Source organism: Mytilus edulis, chromosome 3 (genome assembly GCF_963676685.1).
Source record: "Mytilus edulis chromosome 3, xbMytEdul2.2, whole genome shotgun sequence".
Lineage (NCBI taxonomy): Eukaryota > Metazoa > Mollusca > Bivalvia > Mytilida > Mytilidae > Mytilus > Mytilus edulis.
Window position 1 is genome coordinate 101,379,157 of NC_092346.1, and position 20,084 is coordinate 101,399,240.

Consider the following 20,084-nt stretch of genomic DNA (forward strand, 5'->3'; position numbering starts at 1 on the left):
ATGGCTAAAGCATAATTTTAAGTTTATTATTTTTACAATTTAACATTCAAACATGTATAAGTTTTATGTGAGTAAAACTAATACATGTACTGAGGAATTGGGCATACCATTTTTTTCTGTTTGAAGGATATAAACTAAGTCTTAACTGTCTAATTAAAATTGATGAGATTTTGACAGGTAATAACTCCTCTGACCTTTCTTAGCAGATGTGATAATTATGATGACCAGTAGGTAATAGCAACAAACACCATTAAATAAATAAATAGTTTAATCATAAAACCACAGAGGAAAACTAATGACAATGAGAGTGATGAAATAAAAATATTGTTGTAAGTACAATGTCTACACAATGAGAATGCAAAGAATGATCATATTTTAATAGAGCCTAACAACAAAAGTGTTTAGCTTCTTAATCTATATCAAATTCTATAACTGCAGATTATTTATTTTAGCTTTTTCTTCTTTTGACTCATTAAATGAAATACAATTTAAACATTAGAAATTCTTATTACATAATTAAATTGAGGAAACAAAGGTTATAAGTGACAAACATGTTGACCTGCTTAATCATTTTTTCAAAGTAACTTAAAAACAACATTTTTCAGAATATGACCTATATATTTGTAACTATTATTAGTATTCAGAACCTCATATCAGTCTTCTGACATACTCAATATTTATACCATATAATTTTAGTCATAAATCTCTCATAAACATGATTAAACTTTCCGCATTGAACATATGTGATCAGTCCTAGATCTTTACGATACACATCATAATGACCATACGTCTTCAGTCGGTGTTATGACATACAAACCATGATGACTATAAGATCATGTGTGGTCAGCTTTAAAATATATTGTCATAAAAACCACACTTACACTGACCATGTGTCAGATCAACCGTGATTGGACAGTTCCGATGTAAAACCCACTCTGACTATGTCCTAGACCAACTGTGAGCAGTCAAACATTCTATCACAAAAACCATCATGACCGCATCTCAACAGAACAAAATCACTATTGTTTATCCTACTAACAAATTTGAAAATTATTTGATCCTAATTATAAATGTGTATCAATTTTTCTTTTTTGTTTTTGTTTTTTCTAGACTGTCCTGATAATCTTGTATAAGTGTTTCTTGTGTTTGTGGAGTAGCTGGACAATATTTACTGAATTCCATCACAAATTCTCCTTTACCCTGAGTCAATGATCTTAACTCTGTCGAAAATCCAAACATTTCATTTAAAGCAACCTGAAAAATATAAACAAAACAATATTATTTTTCTTTTTATTCAAAGCAACCTAAAAAATTATCAACAAAAGTTTCATCTTCCATGTATTCAAAGCAACCTATAAAACTCGAATCTTAAACAAAAAATAAATAAAACAATGTTCACTGACTACATGGCTACAATGTATCTCATAAAGATGTGTTATTACTTTTTTTTTTGTATTTTTCCTTTGGTCTAATTTTAGTTGTAATTTTTCATATCACATAACGCGCTTGTGTAGGAAAATATTGTCAATAACTAAAGGCACACATGCATAGGCCATATAGCAATAAACAGATTATCAATGGTCTTTCAAACTTTAGGATGTTTCCCAGCCACATCTAATCTCAGGGTGTTTGCCCCTCCATAGTTGTAGCTGAGTACCACCCTCTCATTTGAAAAACAATCGATAATCTATATTCATGAGACTAATCAACCTTCAACAATGGCAGTTAATTATGTAAACAAAAAAAACTAATCTTAATGAGATACATATATAGCAAAAACCTGACCCTTAATTTGGATCAACAAAAGTAAAAATATTTAACAGCATAAGACAGCTTACTGGTACTAATCCTAAGATTATGTAAATTTTGAGTCATTTAAATAATGAAAATGAGGCTCATCATGACATAATTCTTGAATAGGCTGCTCACAAACTCAGCACATCTTACTGCACAATAGAGAGTAAAAAATTCACAATACACAGTATGAAGATTCAATTTATAAAATTGAAAAAGGAAATGAGGAATGATTTCAAGAGACAACAACCTGACCAAAGAGCAGAAAACAGGACAAGGCTACCAATGACGCACATATTACCTCACAATATAATTTACAGTATGAAAATTCAACTAAGCACATTTTACCTAACAGTGCAGAAAAATAATTCAACTAATTAGAAATAAGAAAATGTGGTATTATGCAGAGAATAAAATTCCACTAAGCCCATATAACCGCACAATACTGAGACTGGAAATTCCACTCACTTAAAGCCGATATAACCTCACAACACAGAGACTGAAAATTCAGCTAGGACAATATAACTTCACAACACAGAGACTGAAAATTTTACTAAGCCCATATAACCTCCCAATACACAGACTGAAAATTTTACTAAGCCCATATAACCTCACAACACACAGACTGAAAATTTTACTAAGCCCAAATAACCTCTAAAAATTCCACTAAGCCCATATAACCTCACAACACAGAGACTGAAAATTCCACTAAGCCCATATAACCTCCCAATATTGAGACTGAAAATTCCCCAAGCCCATATAACCTCACATTCAGAGAAAATGTTACAGCTAAGCACATATTACCTCACAATACAGAGAATTATATTCAATAAAGCACAATTAACCTTGCAATACAAAAAACAAAATATAATATAAGAAGATTTTACCTCACAATAAAAAGAATAAAATTCAACTAAGGACAAAAGAGAGACAAAAGATACCAGAGGGACAGTCAAACTCATAAATCGAAAATAAACTGACAACACCATGGCTAAAAATGAAAAGGACAAACAGACAAACAATAGTACACATGAAACAACATAGAAAACTAAAGAATAAACAATACCAACAACACCAAAAACTAGGGGTGTTCTCGGGTGCTCTGGAAGGGTAAGCAGATCCTGCTCCACATGTGGCACCCGTCAACAATTTACCTCACAATACAGAGAATAAAATTCAACTAGGGACATTTTACCTCACAATACAAAGAATAAAATTCAACTAAGGACATTTTACCTCATAATAAAAAGAATAAAATTCAACTAAAGGCATTTTACCTCACAATACAGAGAATAAAATTCAACTAGGGACAATTTACCTCACAATACAAAGAATAAAATTCAACTAAAGACATTTTACCTCATAATAAAAAGAATAAAATTCAACTAAAGGCATTTTACCTCACAATACAGAGAATAAATTCAACTAAGGGCAATTTACCTCACAATACAGAGAATAAAATTCAACTAGGGACAATTTACCTCACAATACAAAGAATAAAATTCAACTAAAGACATTTTACCTCATAATAAAAAGAATAAAATTCAACTAAAGGCATTTTACCTCACAATACAGAGAATAAATTCAACTAAGGGCAATTTACCTCACAATACAGAGAATAAAATTCAACTAGGGACAATTTACCTCACAATATAAAAAATAAAATTCAACAAAGGACATTTTACCTCACAATACAGAGAATAAAATTCAACTAAGGACATTTTACCTCATAATAAAAAGAATAAAATTCAACTAAGGACATTTTACCTCACAATACAGAGAATAAAATTCAACTTAGGACAATTTACCTCACAATACAGAGAATAAAATTCAACTAAGGACATTTTACCTCACAATACAGAGAATAAAATTCAACTAAGGACATTTTACCTCATAATAAAAAGAATAAAATTCAATTAAGGACAATTTACCTCACAATACAGAGAATAAAATTCAGCTAAGGACATTTTACCTCACAATACAGAGAATAAAATTCAACTAAGGACATTTTACCTCACAATAAAGAGAATAAAATTCAACTAAGGACATTGTACCTCACAATACAGAGAATAAAATTCAATTAAGGACAATTTACCTCACAATACAGAGAATAAAATTCAACTAAGGACAATTTACCTCACATACAGAGAATAAAATTTTACTAAGGACAATTTACCTCACAATACAGAGAATAAAATTCAACTAAGGACATTTTACCTCACAATACAAAGAATAAAATTCAACTACGGACAATTTACCTCACAATACAGAGAATACAAGAGGCTGTCACAACGACAGCAAACCGGATTTATTAACATTTATTTGTGTCCTGGCAATATCACAAGAACCATAACTGATGAATGCTGAAAGTGAAAATCATCAATATCAAATTTGACCTCCATTTTGTAGTCAGTATCAACATATTAAAATTTGAAAAGCTTAGATTGAATGGTTCATTAGTAAATGCAACAACGTGAATGGAAACACCATTTTACGATCTTTCTAGAACCATAACTCCTGAACGGTAAAAGTCAAAATCGTCATTATTGAACTTGACCTCTATTTTGTCATCAGTAACAACATATAAAAATTTCAAAAGTTTGGTTGAATGGTTTATGAAGAAATGCACGGACACGACTGGAAACACCATTTTTCAATCTTTCAAGAACCATAACTCCTGAACGGTAAAAGTCAAAATCGTCATTATTGAACTTGACCTCCATTTTGTCATCAGTAACAATATATTGAAATTTGGGAAGCTTTGGTAAAACAGTTCATGCGTAAATGCATGAACACGACTGGAAACTCCATTTTTCAATCTTTCAAGAACCATAACTCCTGAACGGTAAAAGTCAAAATCGCCATTATTGAACTTGACCTTCATTTAGTTGTCAGTAACAACATATTAAAATTTTAAAAGCTTTGGTTGAACGGTTCATGAGTGACTGCACGGACAACATTTGATTGCCGCCCGCCCGGCCGCCCGGCCGCCCGCCCGCCGTACATCCCCAAATCAATAACCGACATTTTTGTCACAAAAATCCGGTTAAAAATTCAACTAAAGGCATTTTACCTCACAATACAGAGAATAAAATTCAACTAAGGACAATTTACCCCACAATACAAAAAATAAAATTCAACTACGGACAATTTACCTCACAATACAAAGAATAAAATTCAACTAAGCCCATCTTACCTCACAATACAGAGTAAAGTATCCTTCATTAGCATCTGTTCCTATGATAACACCATTCCTTTTAGTGATACACTGCATGGTTGGTCCTTGGTATTCTGCTGGACAGTTGACCTCAACTAACATAACAGGTTCTAGAACATTCCAAACACCCTCAGTAAAACCTATAAATAATGATACACAGAACTGAATCAAGTGTTTTCGATTAGTTTCCAATATTCTTGTTGTAAATGTTCTAAGTAATGCTAATACTCTAGATACAAAACTAAAATAAGAATAATTAGTATTGTACAAAGAAACATCTTATTTTATGACTGGAGTTCTCATATGTAAACCACAATCTTAAGATTTGAAGATTAAAAAAAACACACTGTACAACAAGGGTCCAGAAACGGTCATATATGCCAGACATGACCGATTCTGAAATCCATTTGTCCTAAACGACAGATTTGAATTTGGGTCAAATTTTATATTTTTGCAGAAATAATTTCTGTCATTTCGTTGAGATCAGTTTTTCTTGAACCATTTTGAACTTGATTTTTGTTTTGTTATCCCTTTCCTGTAATAAAACTGCCACTCCAGTATAGTGTTATAATCCTGAGAGCTCTCCTAATAACTTTTGTAATGGCTCAAAGGAATATTGGCTTATGCTCGCTAATCTCTTTACCTGTGTTTTTAATTCACACCTGACTATTGAACACAAGCTCAGAACTAAATTGTATATAAATTAAAATTCCATAACAACTGTCTTCATTATGTAATTACTTTTCAGCTAAAACAATGTCAATTCTGATTTAAACTGAAATTAAAACTTTAATTTAATTTACGTAGAAAAAAGTGGTTTTTTTTCACTTCTAACACACATGCTTTGTTTACTATGTAATACGCATGCGTGCAATTTTCTTCCACATATTAGACATATAGGAAATGAGTCTGAAATTGCTCGTTTTAGTACTGTCTCAAAACATCCGGTTATTAGTTTGTCTTCAAAATGGAAAGAAACATTAGCAATGTCTGAGAAATTTCATTTACATACTCTTGTCTTCCCTTAACTGCTCTTGAACGATTCTAGGAAAAATGGTATTAAAATACGTGGTGTAAATGCAATGCAACAGTTAAAACAAGTTCATTGATACTATGAGCAATAATCAGCTGGTAATGTGATTTTTATAATCGTTTTTGAAAAAAGGGCACCAACTTTATAGTCATCACAAAATGACCGAAATTAGGTAAAAAAAATTCCGGATCCTTGCTGTACAATGCTCTTGCTGATTTTTTCTGACAAAGTTTTCTTCATTTTCAAAGTGTCATAAGACTTTTGAAAAGAATATAGGTCAATAGGACACCATGTACTGCTTGTACTATCCTATGTCTATGTTCAGTAAAATGAGAACCCATTGGTCAAATTTGCAATTTATCAAATAATTTATATAGGTCACCACATAATAACATGTATATCAAGTTTGGAGCAAACAACTTTAACCAAGAATTAAAGCCTGAAAATGTACAAATTTCCAGCTAACATAGTCTACTTTCATTGAATTGTGTAATTTGTGTCACATACACATACAACCATAATTTGACATAAACCAATAAAAAGTTCACTACAGAATTTATAGGTGTTCTAAGTTTCAAGTATATGTGACCACATCTTTATGGTAAACTACCTTAACCTGATACTGGGTAGACTAAGTATATGTGACCACATCTTTATGGTAAACTACCTTAACCTGATACTGGGCAGACTCAGTATATGTGACCACATCTTTATGGTAAACTACCTTAACCTGATACTGGGCAGACTCAGTATATGTGACCACATCTTTATGGTAAACTACCTTAACCTGATACTGGGCAGACTAAGTATATGTGACCACATCTTTATGGTAAACTACCTTAAGGCGAAGTGTACATAATTGCATGCCTCTAGCGGAATACCGGATTAAAAATGTTCGTTGTTAGTTACGCAAGTTATCTCCCTTACTCCAAGAAAGGACACAGGAAAGAGAAACTACTTTCTGCGGTCTATAATGAATCCAACAAGCACGCCTGTGCTGTTTTAAACCTCATAGAAATTATCTAAGTAACTCCAATTAGAAATCACAGCATTCTGTACGTTGTTCTGTATGCAGCCTGACTTAAAAACTCTGTTTTTTTTGTTTTTTTTAGACGCGTAGGAGAAGGCATTTCGTGTTTATGATATCATCAGAAAGAAAAAAACACCTCACAACAAAATTATAAACAAATAAACAAATAAACAAATAAACATGTAACAATTTATCTTCTATTGATATCAAATTAATTAAAATAAAACTTGAATTGACCCAACAATATTGTTTTAAAAAGCTGTAGTCTTGAACGAAAAACACAGTACTCAACGTAAAGTTTTATTTACAAATAATTAATGAAAGACATGTGAATTTAATTGTTTAATTAAAAGACGTTGAAATGTTCGTATTTTGTGCAATTGAAAATTTAAGGACATGATTTATATTCATATAAGATATCAGACGATACCAAGAGAATAATTTGACCACTAGTGCAATACTTACAAGTAGGAAGAACAAAGAAGGAAAACTAACAAAAAAATAAACAAATTATGCCCCAAAAATTACTCAGTAACTTAAAAGTTGTCTCACTCTAACATTTATCTTAAAATAAGTAAAAATTATGTCATTCAACTCCCAGTTTTCAACTTTTTCTACATGTGCAGAAAATAAACAGGGTGTCTTCTATTCCGTCCGCAATTTATGGTAAACTAAATCTAAATTTAGAACCATATTGAAATTGAAAGTACACAGGTAAGATAAAATATAAAATGTCATTTCTTCTTTCACAAATTCCAATTTGGAAGAGATATATAGCGAAATCTGTTTTCTTTTATTGTGCCTGTGTGCATCATTCAAAATTAGAGAATGTAATTTTGAAGTATCAAGTCTCAATTCAAGATTATGAATGAATTGAATATAGAACTACGGGAGGGGGGGGGGGGGGGGGGGGGGGGGGGGGGGGGGTAAGGACCTTTATCGGAACTCCAGGATCGGGTGTTTTTTCAGCTCGGGATTTTGGGATCCGAGAATTCTATTTCCGAATTTCGGGGTAGTCAGGATTTAAGTTTTTTTTAATTCGGGACCTCAGGATTTCGTGTTTTTAAGCCCAGGATTTCGGGATCTTGATCCCTCCTTCCCTCCTCCCTCTATTATGGTTAAAGAAAAGAGGTCAAGGAAGTTTTGTGATACTTGTAACTGCAATTTAATATTTAATGGAATGATAGGTGAAATGTGTTCAGACTATTACATTTCGATTTTTTTTTAAATTTTACCCAAGTTTACTGCAAGGGGTGTTTAATGACCTCGATGATTATCCATGAGGATCTCGCAGCCGGTCAGCTCTAGGTTTTCACCTAGTTCATGATCATACAAGAGTTGAGAAGACTGTGGTTTACTAGTCTTATAATATGAGACTTTGGAGTTAATATAAATTACATTCAACGTTTTTCATCGAATATTTCAAAGCTTTTTGACTATCTATGTTGACCCCCCCCCCCCCCCCCCCCCCCCCCCCCCAATTGATTGGATAAAATGAATGGATCGCGGCCCCTATTTCAAACTGAAGTCCTATAAACTGACTGGTATTCGAATTTGTTAAAAGAAATAATTGGTATCTCTGACTCATATTGATTCAATACCGTAATGCCGAAAAACAATCATTTGTTTCCGCGAATTTCCAATAGCTAGAAATATATTCCCGAGTTTCAATTTGAGTAACTCGAATAATTCAGGCCCTTTCCATGTCCGATTTTCTCCCACACAAGAAATGTAGCATTTGTACATCAGCTGAATAATACGACTGAATTATTCGGGTTAAAATTTATGTAAATCCCGAATGCACATAAAAGTAAAGATCCAGCCCGACTTTCGGAACTGTTGTAGATTTCAGATTGATTTCCAGAAATAAAAATCATACAAAAATGTTTCACGCAAATATTCGTCTTCAGAGATGTAAAGTTATACAAGTTACTAGCCGGTCTGGATTGGGATAAAAAGAAGCGCATGCAATGCAAAAAATATATAATGTCGTGGCCCAGGGATGTGTTGAATTATAGAGATGCTTATGTGGCACAAAGATAAGATTAATTTACCCAAATGTACTAAGAATTACCACACAACTAAAATTTACTTAGATATTGATTTGTTATCCTGTGCCAGACAGATGGCTGATATTCTGAGAAGAGACCTTGATGAAATGAAGTTTTATGGGAACAAAGATTTTGAAAACATGTCGCAGTGTTTCGATTTTAACAAAAATAAGGCACCAAGGTCGAAAATAGTTCTAGTTCATAATGAAGAAAATGTCAACTATTTTCTAGCTTGGCGATCTACGCATGCACCCGAATATAATAAACAAATACAATACAATAGTACACAAAACGTATCATAAAGAACTAAAGACCGAGCAACACGAACTCCAACAAAACGGTATATATTTCATACAAGTATAGAACTATATGAAGCGTCGTAACTGTTGCAGCAACGTCAATAACGTTGTCGCTGTCGTTGTTTTTTGTTTTTTTACACTCAAGATTCAACTTTAACAGGGTATAGCTTGAAAAGTAGCACGGTTGCTAAGGACTTTCTTTGCACCAATCGATTCCTCAGACATTTTAGAATCGTCTCATAAATTGAAAAAAAAATCGATTGTCTAATATAATAGAAAATCTTGGAAATGTAATAATTCCTGCCGAATTTCACGATTTTCCCTATATATCCTTTGTAATTTTGATGTATGATGCTGTTAACTTCAGCTCGTATCTCAAAAACGAAAACGGTTACCCCCTTTTTTTATTTCATTTTCCGATTTATTTTTAAAAAAAATCCATTGTGTAGTTTAATTACGTATACTTCGCCTTAAGCTGATAATGGGTAGACTAACAAAACATGTAGGACCAGAAAACATAATACTGTTGTTGCAAAGCATAACAAAGAATGCCAGTAATAGATGGTTTCACATATTCTAACAAACACCTGCAATATGAAGAAGGGAGAGCAAGACTGAACTATTTATATCATGTACTTACATTCCTGAGTAGCATAATATGCAGCTTGTTCAAAGGACCAGTCACTGGAATCAACAATGTGATGGGCTCCTAAAATGTAAAGTACACAATTGTGATAACAGTGTCTGACTATTGGAGTCATTGTATTAATGTAAAGTACACAATTGTGTTAAAAGTGTCTGACTATTGGAGTCATTGTATGTAATGTAAAGTACACAATTGTGATAACATTGTCTGACTATTGGAGTCATTGTATGTAATGTAAAGTACACAATTGTGATAACATTGTCTGACTATTGGAGTCATTGTATGTAATGTAAAGTACACAATTGTGATAACATTGTCTGACTATTGGAGTCATTGTATGTAATGTAAAGTACACAATTGTGATAACATTGTCTGACTATTGGAGTCATTGTATGTAATGTAAAGTACACAATTGTGATAACAGTGTCTGACTATTGGAGTCATGGTATGTAATGTAAAGTACACAATTGTGATAACAGTGTCTGACTATTGGAGTCATGGTATATAATGTAAAGTACACAATTGTGATAACATTGTCTGACTATTGGAGTCATTGTATGTAATGTAAAGTACACAATTGTGATAACATTGTCTGACGATTGGAGTCATTGTATGTAATGTAAAGTACACAATTGTGATAACATTGTCTGACTATTGGAGTCATTGTATGTAATGTAAAGTACACAATTGTGATAACATTGTCTGACTATTGGAGTCATGGTATATAATGTAAAGTACACAATTGTGATAACATTGTCTGACTATTGGAGTCATTGTATGTAATGTAAAGTACACAATTGTGATAACATTGTCTGACTATTGGAGTCATTGTATGTAATGTAAAGTACACAATTGTGATAACAGTGTATATAGAGTAAAGTACAGAATTGTTTCAATTAGGAACCAGTTTCTTGTATGTTGTAGACTGATATCTAAGAGTATAATTTTGTACACTTTGTCCATATCTGTAAATTATGAAACATTACTGTTATAACCCTTTCAAACTAATTATGCTGTGATATTTAGTGATTGACTAGAGAAAAATTTCTGATGTCTTCCAATACAACATACAATAAATAACTAACCATCCGTTAAGGTGAACTTTGCACCAGCCACTTTATTTCCTGTCAGAAAGCCTTTCTCACATGCTCTGAGGAAACCCTACAAATAAACAAATCTTTGTTTCAAGTAAAGTGAAAAGACATCAAATGGCATTTTTTTGGCATGTTAAATTTTTAAAACATCAAAACTGTAAATCGATCACTATTTTTAAAATGCTCAAAAGACATTATTATGTTAGAAATCAAATATAATTGCGTGCTTCTAACAGTGTTATTTTTGAAGAATAGTTTAAATGCAAGAATAACTAAGATTTCATATCTACTTTGAGCAATACTCATCCAGTCCAAAAGATATTTTAGCACAGAATGTCTTTATAATATTGAGTATTGCAAGTTTTTTAATTATTAATTCTAATAGTGTGACTGTGAGAGAATCTCATGCAATAGAAAATCATATTCTGATATCTGATGCATTTATCTGTATGAATCTTTTCCTAAAACTGCAATAATTAATAATGCATTATGTCCATTGTTCAAAAATTACAATGATAAATGCATGCAACATTTCTGAACTTACAGTATACAAAATTGTGGATGAGTTTAAAATACCTCTTTAATTAAGAATTTTGCACATGTTTTAATTTGATGTATATCTTCCATATTTGACATGGTGCTTTATTCCTGTTAAATATGAAGTCTAACATGTAGTATTCTTACATTGAATATTGATACATACCCGTTTTATAGAGGAAATAAAATTCTTTGGAACATTAGTGCCCACAGTCTTGTCTAAAAATTCTAGTTTAGTGTTTGCCTCTGGTGGCAAGGGCTGAAAAAAATATAATAACTTTTAAAACAAGCATTCTGCGAGTATTGCCTGAAAATATGTTGTCCCCTACCAGTTAAAAACTCATTGTACTGAATATAATGCTGACTTGATCTATAACTTGTCATGGTTAACTAGTAACGAATATCAAGTCAATATCTTCAAGCATGATAGAAAAAAAATATGGAAAATTAAATATTTGAGTGAATTTTCAAAGTCTAAGAAACATAACTCTGCACAAGGCATCAGACATGAACAAAATATAAACCTGATCTGTAACTTGTCCCATTTAAACAAAATACCAAGTATATATCTTCAAGCTCTAAGAAAAAAGTGTGGAACTGTTGGACTAACAGATGGACAGCCAGACAGAATGCAAACCTAAAGTCTCCTTCAACTTCTTCCATAGGAATTTAATAAGAATTCAAGAAGCTCTAGGAGAACAAAATCAGTTTAAGGTAAATCTGATGTATCTTTACAACATGCATGAACCTTATCCACCGTGTATCATCGTACAGCGGATATAGGTACTAACCAAGCGGGCGTGAGCGATTTTGATCTTACACGGTAACGAAAAATCTTTGTTTTGTTCACATAATATCAATGTGTACTTCAATCTAAACATAATTGCTGTTTTAAGAAATGATTTGGTCGTAGGTTGATGATTAGAAATGTCTCATTATTTTCCCAAATTAAGAGGGATTACTAAAAGCATGTGCAAATACTTGTAAAAGAAGTTGGCCCTTGTCTCATCCGATATAATTCTATACTCATTGCAACTCTTTTTCTGATAGAAGGTCAATGTGTGTGGGTAATAAGTATAGCTGTTTCAATAAATTGGCATTGAAATCTTTCATACATATGTTATTTTTTTATATTTTATCCCTAAAGAAGCGTTGTGTACGGTGCTGACCACATAAATCCTTATGTACGGTGCATAGTTAAGTTGTTGTACACCGTACACAAAAACTTTATTTTCATACTCGTTTATTACCCAAACAGTTTCAAGGAATTAGTAATCACAGGTAGGTTTATGATTAGTAACCATTACTTTTGCCTTGTATAAGGTTTCTTTCAGATAAAACATGTAAATGTCTCAACAACTGTATCGAAATTGAAAGTGGGTGTTGACTTTCACAACTATTTGCGCATGAACAATTTGAATATCAAAGTTGTTTTATGAATAGGAAAAATTCGATGCAAAAATTATTTGGGAGCAGGAATTTCAAATGTTGAGAAATGTACATTGAATATTGATAAAGCAAAACAAAGATATTTAATTACAAACTTTGAAAGATTGGTAAACAGACATTTAGTTAGAGGTCTTTGGATAGTCACAGAAATTCCTCTCTTTACCACTTTTGGTGTAGAAAAAAAACCTCCACTGGTACAATAATTACCTCCATAAAACCTATAACTCTACCATACTCCCCTCTGCCTCCTGATTGCTTCTTATGCTGGTAATCAAACCTAAAAAAAATTGTTTAACAAAGAATTCATGTATACATAGTTAGATTGGAAGGGGCCAGGTGGAAAAAAGGTTCAATTATACATGTTCAATCTTCAGATGACAGATTAATAAAAAATTTCTATTCAGTATTCAAAACTAGATTTTCCAGTTTGTTGCATGAAATAAATACTATCATATGGAAACTACAGACAATGGAATCTGATCCAGCTTTTAAAATCATAAATAACTTTAAATTTCTAGGAATAAAAAGTCACCTTGTTCTCCATACTTTCTTTTCGTACCTTTATGAGCCTATATCCATTATAAAATTAATTGTTTTGTGGACAAAATTGCTCTTTCAAAATTTTCATTTGGAAGCCTCCATGGGGGAAATCCCCTGCAAATAGTGACAGTTGGCAGGTATGAAGTCTGAATCTTAAATCTTTTAAGTTCACCTAAACTATTGAAATAAGTTTATCTACTTACACCATTTTATCTACCACAGATTCTCTGAATGCTACCTTTGGTTTTCCAAGTGACACTTTACAATTATATTCTCTTTCTAATCTCTACAAATAGTCAAAAAAATACTAAAGCTATTCTAAAAAGGCACTCAAGAACTCAAAAATTAACCATCTTATCCATGTCTAAACATCTATATGGAACCTGGAGTCAAGAAATAGGCTGAAAAATGAAAAGATGCTCTTCTTTTTCTTTGTAAACAAAGCACTGTTCTTTCTTGAGCTTTGTAAGCAAAAGAATGTTTTAATTCCAATAAAACATTGGGTGCATGTGTTTGGTGGCAGAGTAAAAATTGCAACATCATATGCATTTTGCCAGAGATCAAATTGAACATTTTTGTCGGTGTTGTTCACTAGGATATTTGAAATTATCTTTTTAAATGAAAGTCTTCATGTATTTGTTCTTTTCTAGTGCAATACAAATGGTACCATTACTGTTATAACTACAACTTGGTCCATTCCTTTGCTGGTGGACAGTTAGTTATCAAGTGTATCACAATAAATTCAGAACATTGCTTAACTATTGTAGACCTTACTTTTAACCTAGTGGGGACACTTCTATAAGAAACACAAATTTCAAGCTTTAGTTATATAAAAAAAAGACTAGTGAAATATATTCTGAACCATTGGTACCAAGTCATAGTTATCCCTTTACTTGATTGTATACTATAACTGGCTTAAAATCACTTAATGTAAAACCTACTCAAGACTATAACCTTAAGTTCTTTACCTGTGCATAAATATCCAGGTGAAGTTCTCCCATACCAGAACATATAGTTTCCTTGGCCTCATCATCCCAGAACACATGATATGTGGGATCTTCTCTACTAAATCTATTTATACCTTTAGAAAAGTTCTCTATATCTTTACTGTTAACTGGTTTTATGGACATTGATATAACTGGATCAGGTACAAACATAGATTCCTGTAATAACAAACATGTTCAAAACAGTAAAACCATGTAAAATCCTGTTAAAATTCCATTTATAACAAATATAATCATGTTACAAAATATTTTTTTGTTTTATCAAACCAGTTCCGTAATTCTTTAATAGATTGAGTTCTGTTTTAGTACAGCAGTATATTTCTTCACTAATCATTCTGTTCCTTTACTTTTATGTGTTTTCCAGTCCATAACATATATGACATGTAATATATCTGATCCCAACCCTTAAAATAATTCAAACTACAAGTCATTTAACCTCTAAAGTGTTAGATTAAGCAGACCAACATTTTACATGATAAATAACTTTTGCGCATTTAAAACACACACACCTTTATATTAAATGGAGATTAAGTTAGCTTACCAGTGAAAGGTTAGAAGTTCCTTTAGATAAAAATGTGTCACCCCCGGCACATTCAACACCAAATAAAGCTACGATATCTCCAGCATAGGCCTCAGTTATATCCTAAAACAAACATTGTATACTTTAAACAGTCTCATACAGTGATACTGTTGGCTTTTATCAAAACTACCTCTAACCTTTTTTATTGGGAAAATATGCGTCATTTTCATCAAATTGGAAAATTTAAAATAAACCATAAGTTTGACTGAAACTTCAATTTACAGACCCATTTTAAAGAGTCAAACCCTGCTTTAAAATAAGACCCCATTTTGTCAGTAATGATACATAAATAGACCCTCAAATGTGCACATATAGTTATTTTTAGGCATGAAAAATGTTTAAATGAGTGTTTTTCAGTTTGTATTCATGCACAATTACTACTGAGACTGCACTGTTTGGGAAAAAAGTTGTCTTTTTGGGAATAATTTTAATAGGTTTTACAGTAATTGTGCATATTTTTATATTTAGTTTATAGTGTTATATTTTGTATATTATATGACTTATATTGATTAATTAAAAGGTATAGTATATTAATTACAGATTGTAATTGGTTGATTAGTCTGTTCATTTAATTTACGTATTTGAAAGTTGGACTTATTGACATATGACGTTTTCTACTAGTTTGTATAACTTTGGTTTTACTGTAGTTTACTTCAAAGGTTTTCTTTTTATGCTTCATTGGACCGCACACTTTCTTTATTTCTATTGGTCATTATATTTTCGCACTATATTTCTTTTGTTCTTTTATGCTGGTCATCACTTTCTATATACTGATGGACATATTCATATGTGCTTGATGTAATTCTAAGTCTGAACATATTCTTTCTTTGTTTTCTATATTCTGTATTTAGGTCAGTTATATTTCTCTATTACTAATTAGTCCACATATTTATTAATTTACCTAGAATGACTGTTTAGAATGAAAAGGCCGATGTGTAAATGTTGAATGCGAGATGAATGCTTTAAAAATGATATAAAATAGATAAAGTACAGTAAAGTATTATATGTTTGATTAAATTACTTAAGAGACATTATTTTCATATTTTCATAAATAAAGTACTTTTAATTAATTTGATAAATAATTAATCTAATACACATTGTATGAGAATTCGAGTGTTCCAGAATGAATGAGTTTATATTTTTAAAGGTAAAGATATAAACATAATAACAGTTACGTGTATTGATTGATTAATTTAACTAAGAGTACAAATTTTAAACAGGTGGTTTATTACAGTAAAACATGGATTACAATTTGTGTATTTGTTATTTGTTATTTAGGTATATTCTAAGTAATCCTGGAAAGATGTGAATAAATAAATAGATAAATCAGGAGGCCTTTGCACCTCATGCGAGGTAAGCTTAGTGTTATTTTTGTAATGTTCATATTTTTGTTTGTTGCTATTTTATGCTTACGGCATTCCTACAGCATGCAGCTATTGCTTTTAGTTTTGTTGATTTGCTTATGTTAAAGTTTGTGTTAACCACTTTAGTTATTTTTCATATATTAGACTTGTTTATTTAATACCAGTCGTTAAGTGCATATGTACTAAACTTTATCAGTTACGCTCAGCAATATAACTTAATGGCACCCAAATTGCACCTACTTAGCAAAAATAGCATCGGAAATCTGACAAGATTTCCTAGTGACTTAACAATTTATATTTTTATGATTTGATACTATGCACATCCATCAACATAGATAAAACTATTTAGATATGCAAAAAAAAACGTTCACAGTATTTATCAACGGATGAAGTGTTTACTGAAAAGGCAAAATCATCAGGGGTTTCATTATCTTTCATGTTGACTGGTACTTTCCTCTTTTCTATGTAGTTCTTTTTAATTTATTCCATGAATATCTTATATAAGAATTTCTACATTTAGGCGGTACTTGTCAATAGCATAGGGGGTAAAAGTACCGGGTACCGCCTCCTAATGAATGGCCTACAAAATGTACTGAAATGTCCCAGTGCGACGTCATCAAAACGTCATCTTTTTAAAATGAGCAAATACAATATGTTTTAAGTATCCATTTAAAAAAAACCAAAGAGTAAGCATGTTCTAATATCCAATTGTTCAAAATATCTGAAGAAATTAAACAAAAGCTCTGTTATTAGACTTCTGACGATGCGAATTTATGCATGGATGCAATTTGGGTACTCCTCATTTGTGAATCATTCATGGTTTGGACGTCACGTTAAGCATATTATGCAGAACAAATTTGTTTATGTTTCTAATAGTAAAAAATTTGTTTATTATAATACATGGATAGAAACCTATGTACCAGATTATTTATTTGATGAACTGTCAGAATCTTACTATTGTATTTATTTTGTATGGTATTTTCTATTTAATAATCCTGAGTTCGTCCAGAAATAAAAAGAACCAACTCTAACGAAAAGTATTGTGTTTTATAAGCCCTAGATAGTGCTACTACATAGTAATAAAATAAGATTGTTAAATTTTTATGTTTATAAGTAAAGGAGTAGGTCCATTAAAACCCCTTTTTGGCCCCAAAATACAGCAGTTTTTACAAAACTGTTATAATGTAAATTTTTAGTTATTTATTGAAGAGTTGAATGCTTCTGCTGCATAAATATGGGCTGTTTTTGATAATACAATGCACATATATTGAGTACTAGCATCATTAAGTCATGCTAAATTACTGAAATCGTCACAATTTTATCATCTTAGTTAAATTTTAGACGGTTTCCGTCTTAAACGAAAGTGGACGCATTTGTGTTCATTCTTAAAATTGAAATGTTAGTTCTATTTGATGATAATACATAACATTTATAAAGGTTGAGGATGAACACAGATGCGGCCACTTTCATTTTTGACAAAAACCATCTGAAAAATGACATTTTTGGGCATATTCGATAGATTTTTCATATTTAAGCTTGAATCACAGCGATTTTAATGACTAAATCAGTTAAACTCTTTCACATTAACTAATTGAATCAACTGAAATAGACACTTTCAGATCAACTTGAAATTTGAGTCCAAAATTGGCTCTTACCAGACCTACTCTTTTAAGCTTTGTAGCAGATATTGACTTTAATAATTCAATAAAGGAGAAATCTCTCATGAGAGAATTCCTTGAACGGATAAATTTTACATACCTCCATCTCATCTGCATTCATTCTGACTAAACGGGAAACTTTGGTCTTTTTATTTGTTCGTGCATTTATAATGACATCACTTCCTTTCTTGATTCCACCTTGATAACATCTCATATATGTCAACTGTCCATACTTTCCAGCCTAAAATAAAAGATCATATTTGTAAACTGGTCATCTTCTACCCTAAAATATAGGTCATATATGTCAACTGGTCAACTTTCCTGCTGAAAATAATTCCCTAAAAATCTTTCTGTAATACCACCACCTTCTGAACTTATGAGGCTATTCAGATGAAAGATAATTAGTGATACAAGAGATGAAATTGTGTTTTATGACACAAAGTATATTTGAACAGGAAAATGTGTCCATAGGACACCTGACCCAGCTCAAACAATCACATGTTCAGCAAACTAAGAATCTGAAATCGTGATAAAAAAACTAAATTTGCAAATTTTAAAAAAGTTCAAATCTTAATGCATTAGGTCACTATAACTCCATGGTCAATTACATTAAACCAAAACTTAAATTTGACAGGGGAGTAACAAACAAATGGGTAAACTAAACAAAATCAGAGGCAGTGTGAAAAACTATTGTAGCTAAGTGTATACAAAGATTTAAACAATCACAAGACATTCATGATAACCAAAACTTTAATGTTTGCAGGCTGTTTTATATAATTCTACACCATATTTGATCTTACTTCAAGTTTAAATGCTAAACCAATAAATGGTTTGTCCTGGTTCCTATCTGGACTCATTAATATCTTCTCTGGATTTTCTATTCTACAATATAAAATGACAAGTATTAAATACTCAGTTTTTCAGTTCTTTTGTTATTCTGGTTCAACTTAATATTTTTGTCATTTTTTTTGGTGCACAAAAATCTTCATTTTTCAAAACTTACCTAAATTCTATAAAACCATGCTACTTTTACATCATACTTTACAAAATATTTTTTTGATTTTAACCTTTTCTTGGTAATATGGGGCACCTTTTCCAACTCTCTTGACATTTAACATAACTAGAGTAAAAAGATCCCATATATTTGTCATAATTAATTTGTTTATTCTGTTACTACTGTTCTCTGCTGTCTTCTGCTTGTTATGTTTTACATATATCTTTGTTTGTCATGTATTGTATATACCTTTGTTTGTCATGTATTGTATATACCTTTGTTTGCCATGTATTGTATATACCTTTGTTTGCCATAGCATGTATATCGTTCTTGCAAATAAAGTATTAATTCATTATTACTTCATTCAAAGATAGATTAAGTTACATAATTATCTCCCCCTAGTTATCACACGATAATCTTTTATATAAAATTACATGTTTTCAACAACTGTATGTCAAAAATCATTTATGTTAATTCACAATTTAGTATAAAAGTTGTAAAAACATAAAATACTGATATATAAACTATTAAAAAGCAATGAAATTGTTGTTTCTTCACTTTGGTGTATTAAGTTGGAATTTGGAGTCATGAATTAATTTTTCGAATTCCTCCTTTTCCATCTAAAAATCATCTAGATATGACAATATTGAGTCAATATTGTACCAGGAATAATAAATAGTTAAATTTATAAAAAAAAAAACAATTTCTTTCCAAACCTATTTTTTTTTGTATTTCAAGTTATATTGGACATATATGGCTAATGCCCATAATTAACTTGTGATTGAGTAAAACCA

The 20,084-nt window shown here is 31.3% G+C and overlaps 1 protein-coding gene across 1 annotated transcript in view; it reads right to left on the reverse strand.

The window, feature by feature from the left end:
• Window positions 1-250: 250 nt before the first annotated feature.
• The window catches only part of LOC139518005 (elongation factor G, mitochondrial-like), a 32,214-nt gene continuing 12,380 nt past the window's right edge, over window positions 251-20,084 (reverse strand). The window contains exons 9-19 of the mRNA XM_071309627.1: window positions 19,097-19,178; window positions 18,397-18,537; window positions 15,236-15,337; window positions 14,659-14,853; window positions 13,894-13,976; window positions 13,358-13,427; window positions 11,868-11,960; window positions 11,156-11,231; window positions 10,065-10,133; window positions 4,991-5,151; window positions 251-1,254 (exon numbers count right to left, since the gene is read on the reverse strand). Of these exons, the coding sequence (XP_071165728.1) occupies window positions 1,078-1,254; window positions 4,991-5,151; window positions 10,065-10,133; window positions 11,156-11,231; window positions 11,868-11,960; window positions 13,358-13,427; window positions 13,894-13,976; window positions 14,659-14,853; window positions 15,236-15,337; window positions 18,397-18,537; window positions 19,097-19,178 (1,249 nt within the window). The 3' untranslated portion in view covers window positions 251-1,077. The remainder of the gene's footprint in view (window positions 1,255-4,990; window positions 5,152-10,064; window positions 10,134-11,155; window positions 11,232-11,867; window positions 11,961-13,357; window positions 13,428-13,893; window positions 13,977-14,658; window positions 14,854-15,235; window positions 15,338-18,396; window positions 18,538-19,096; window positions 19,179-20,084) is intronic.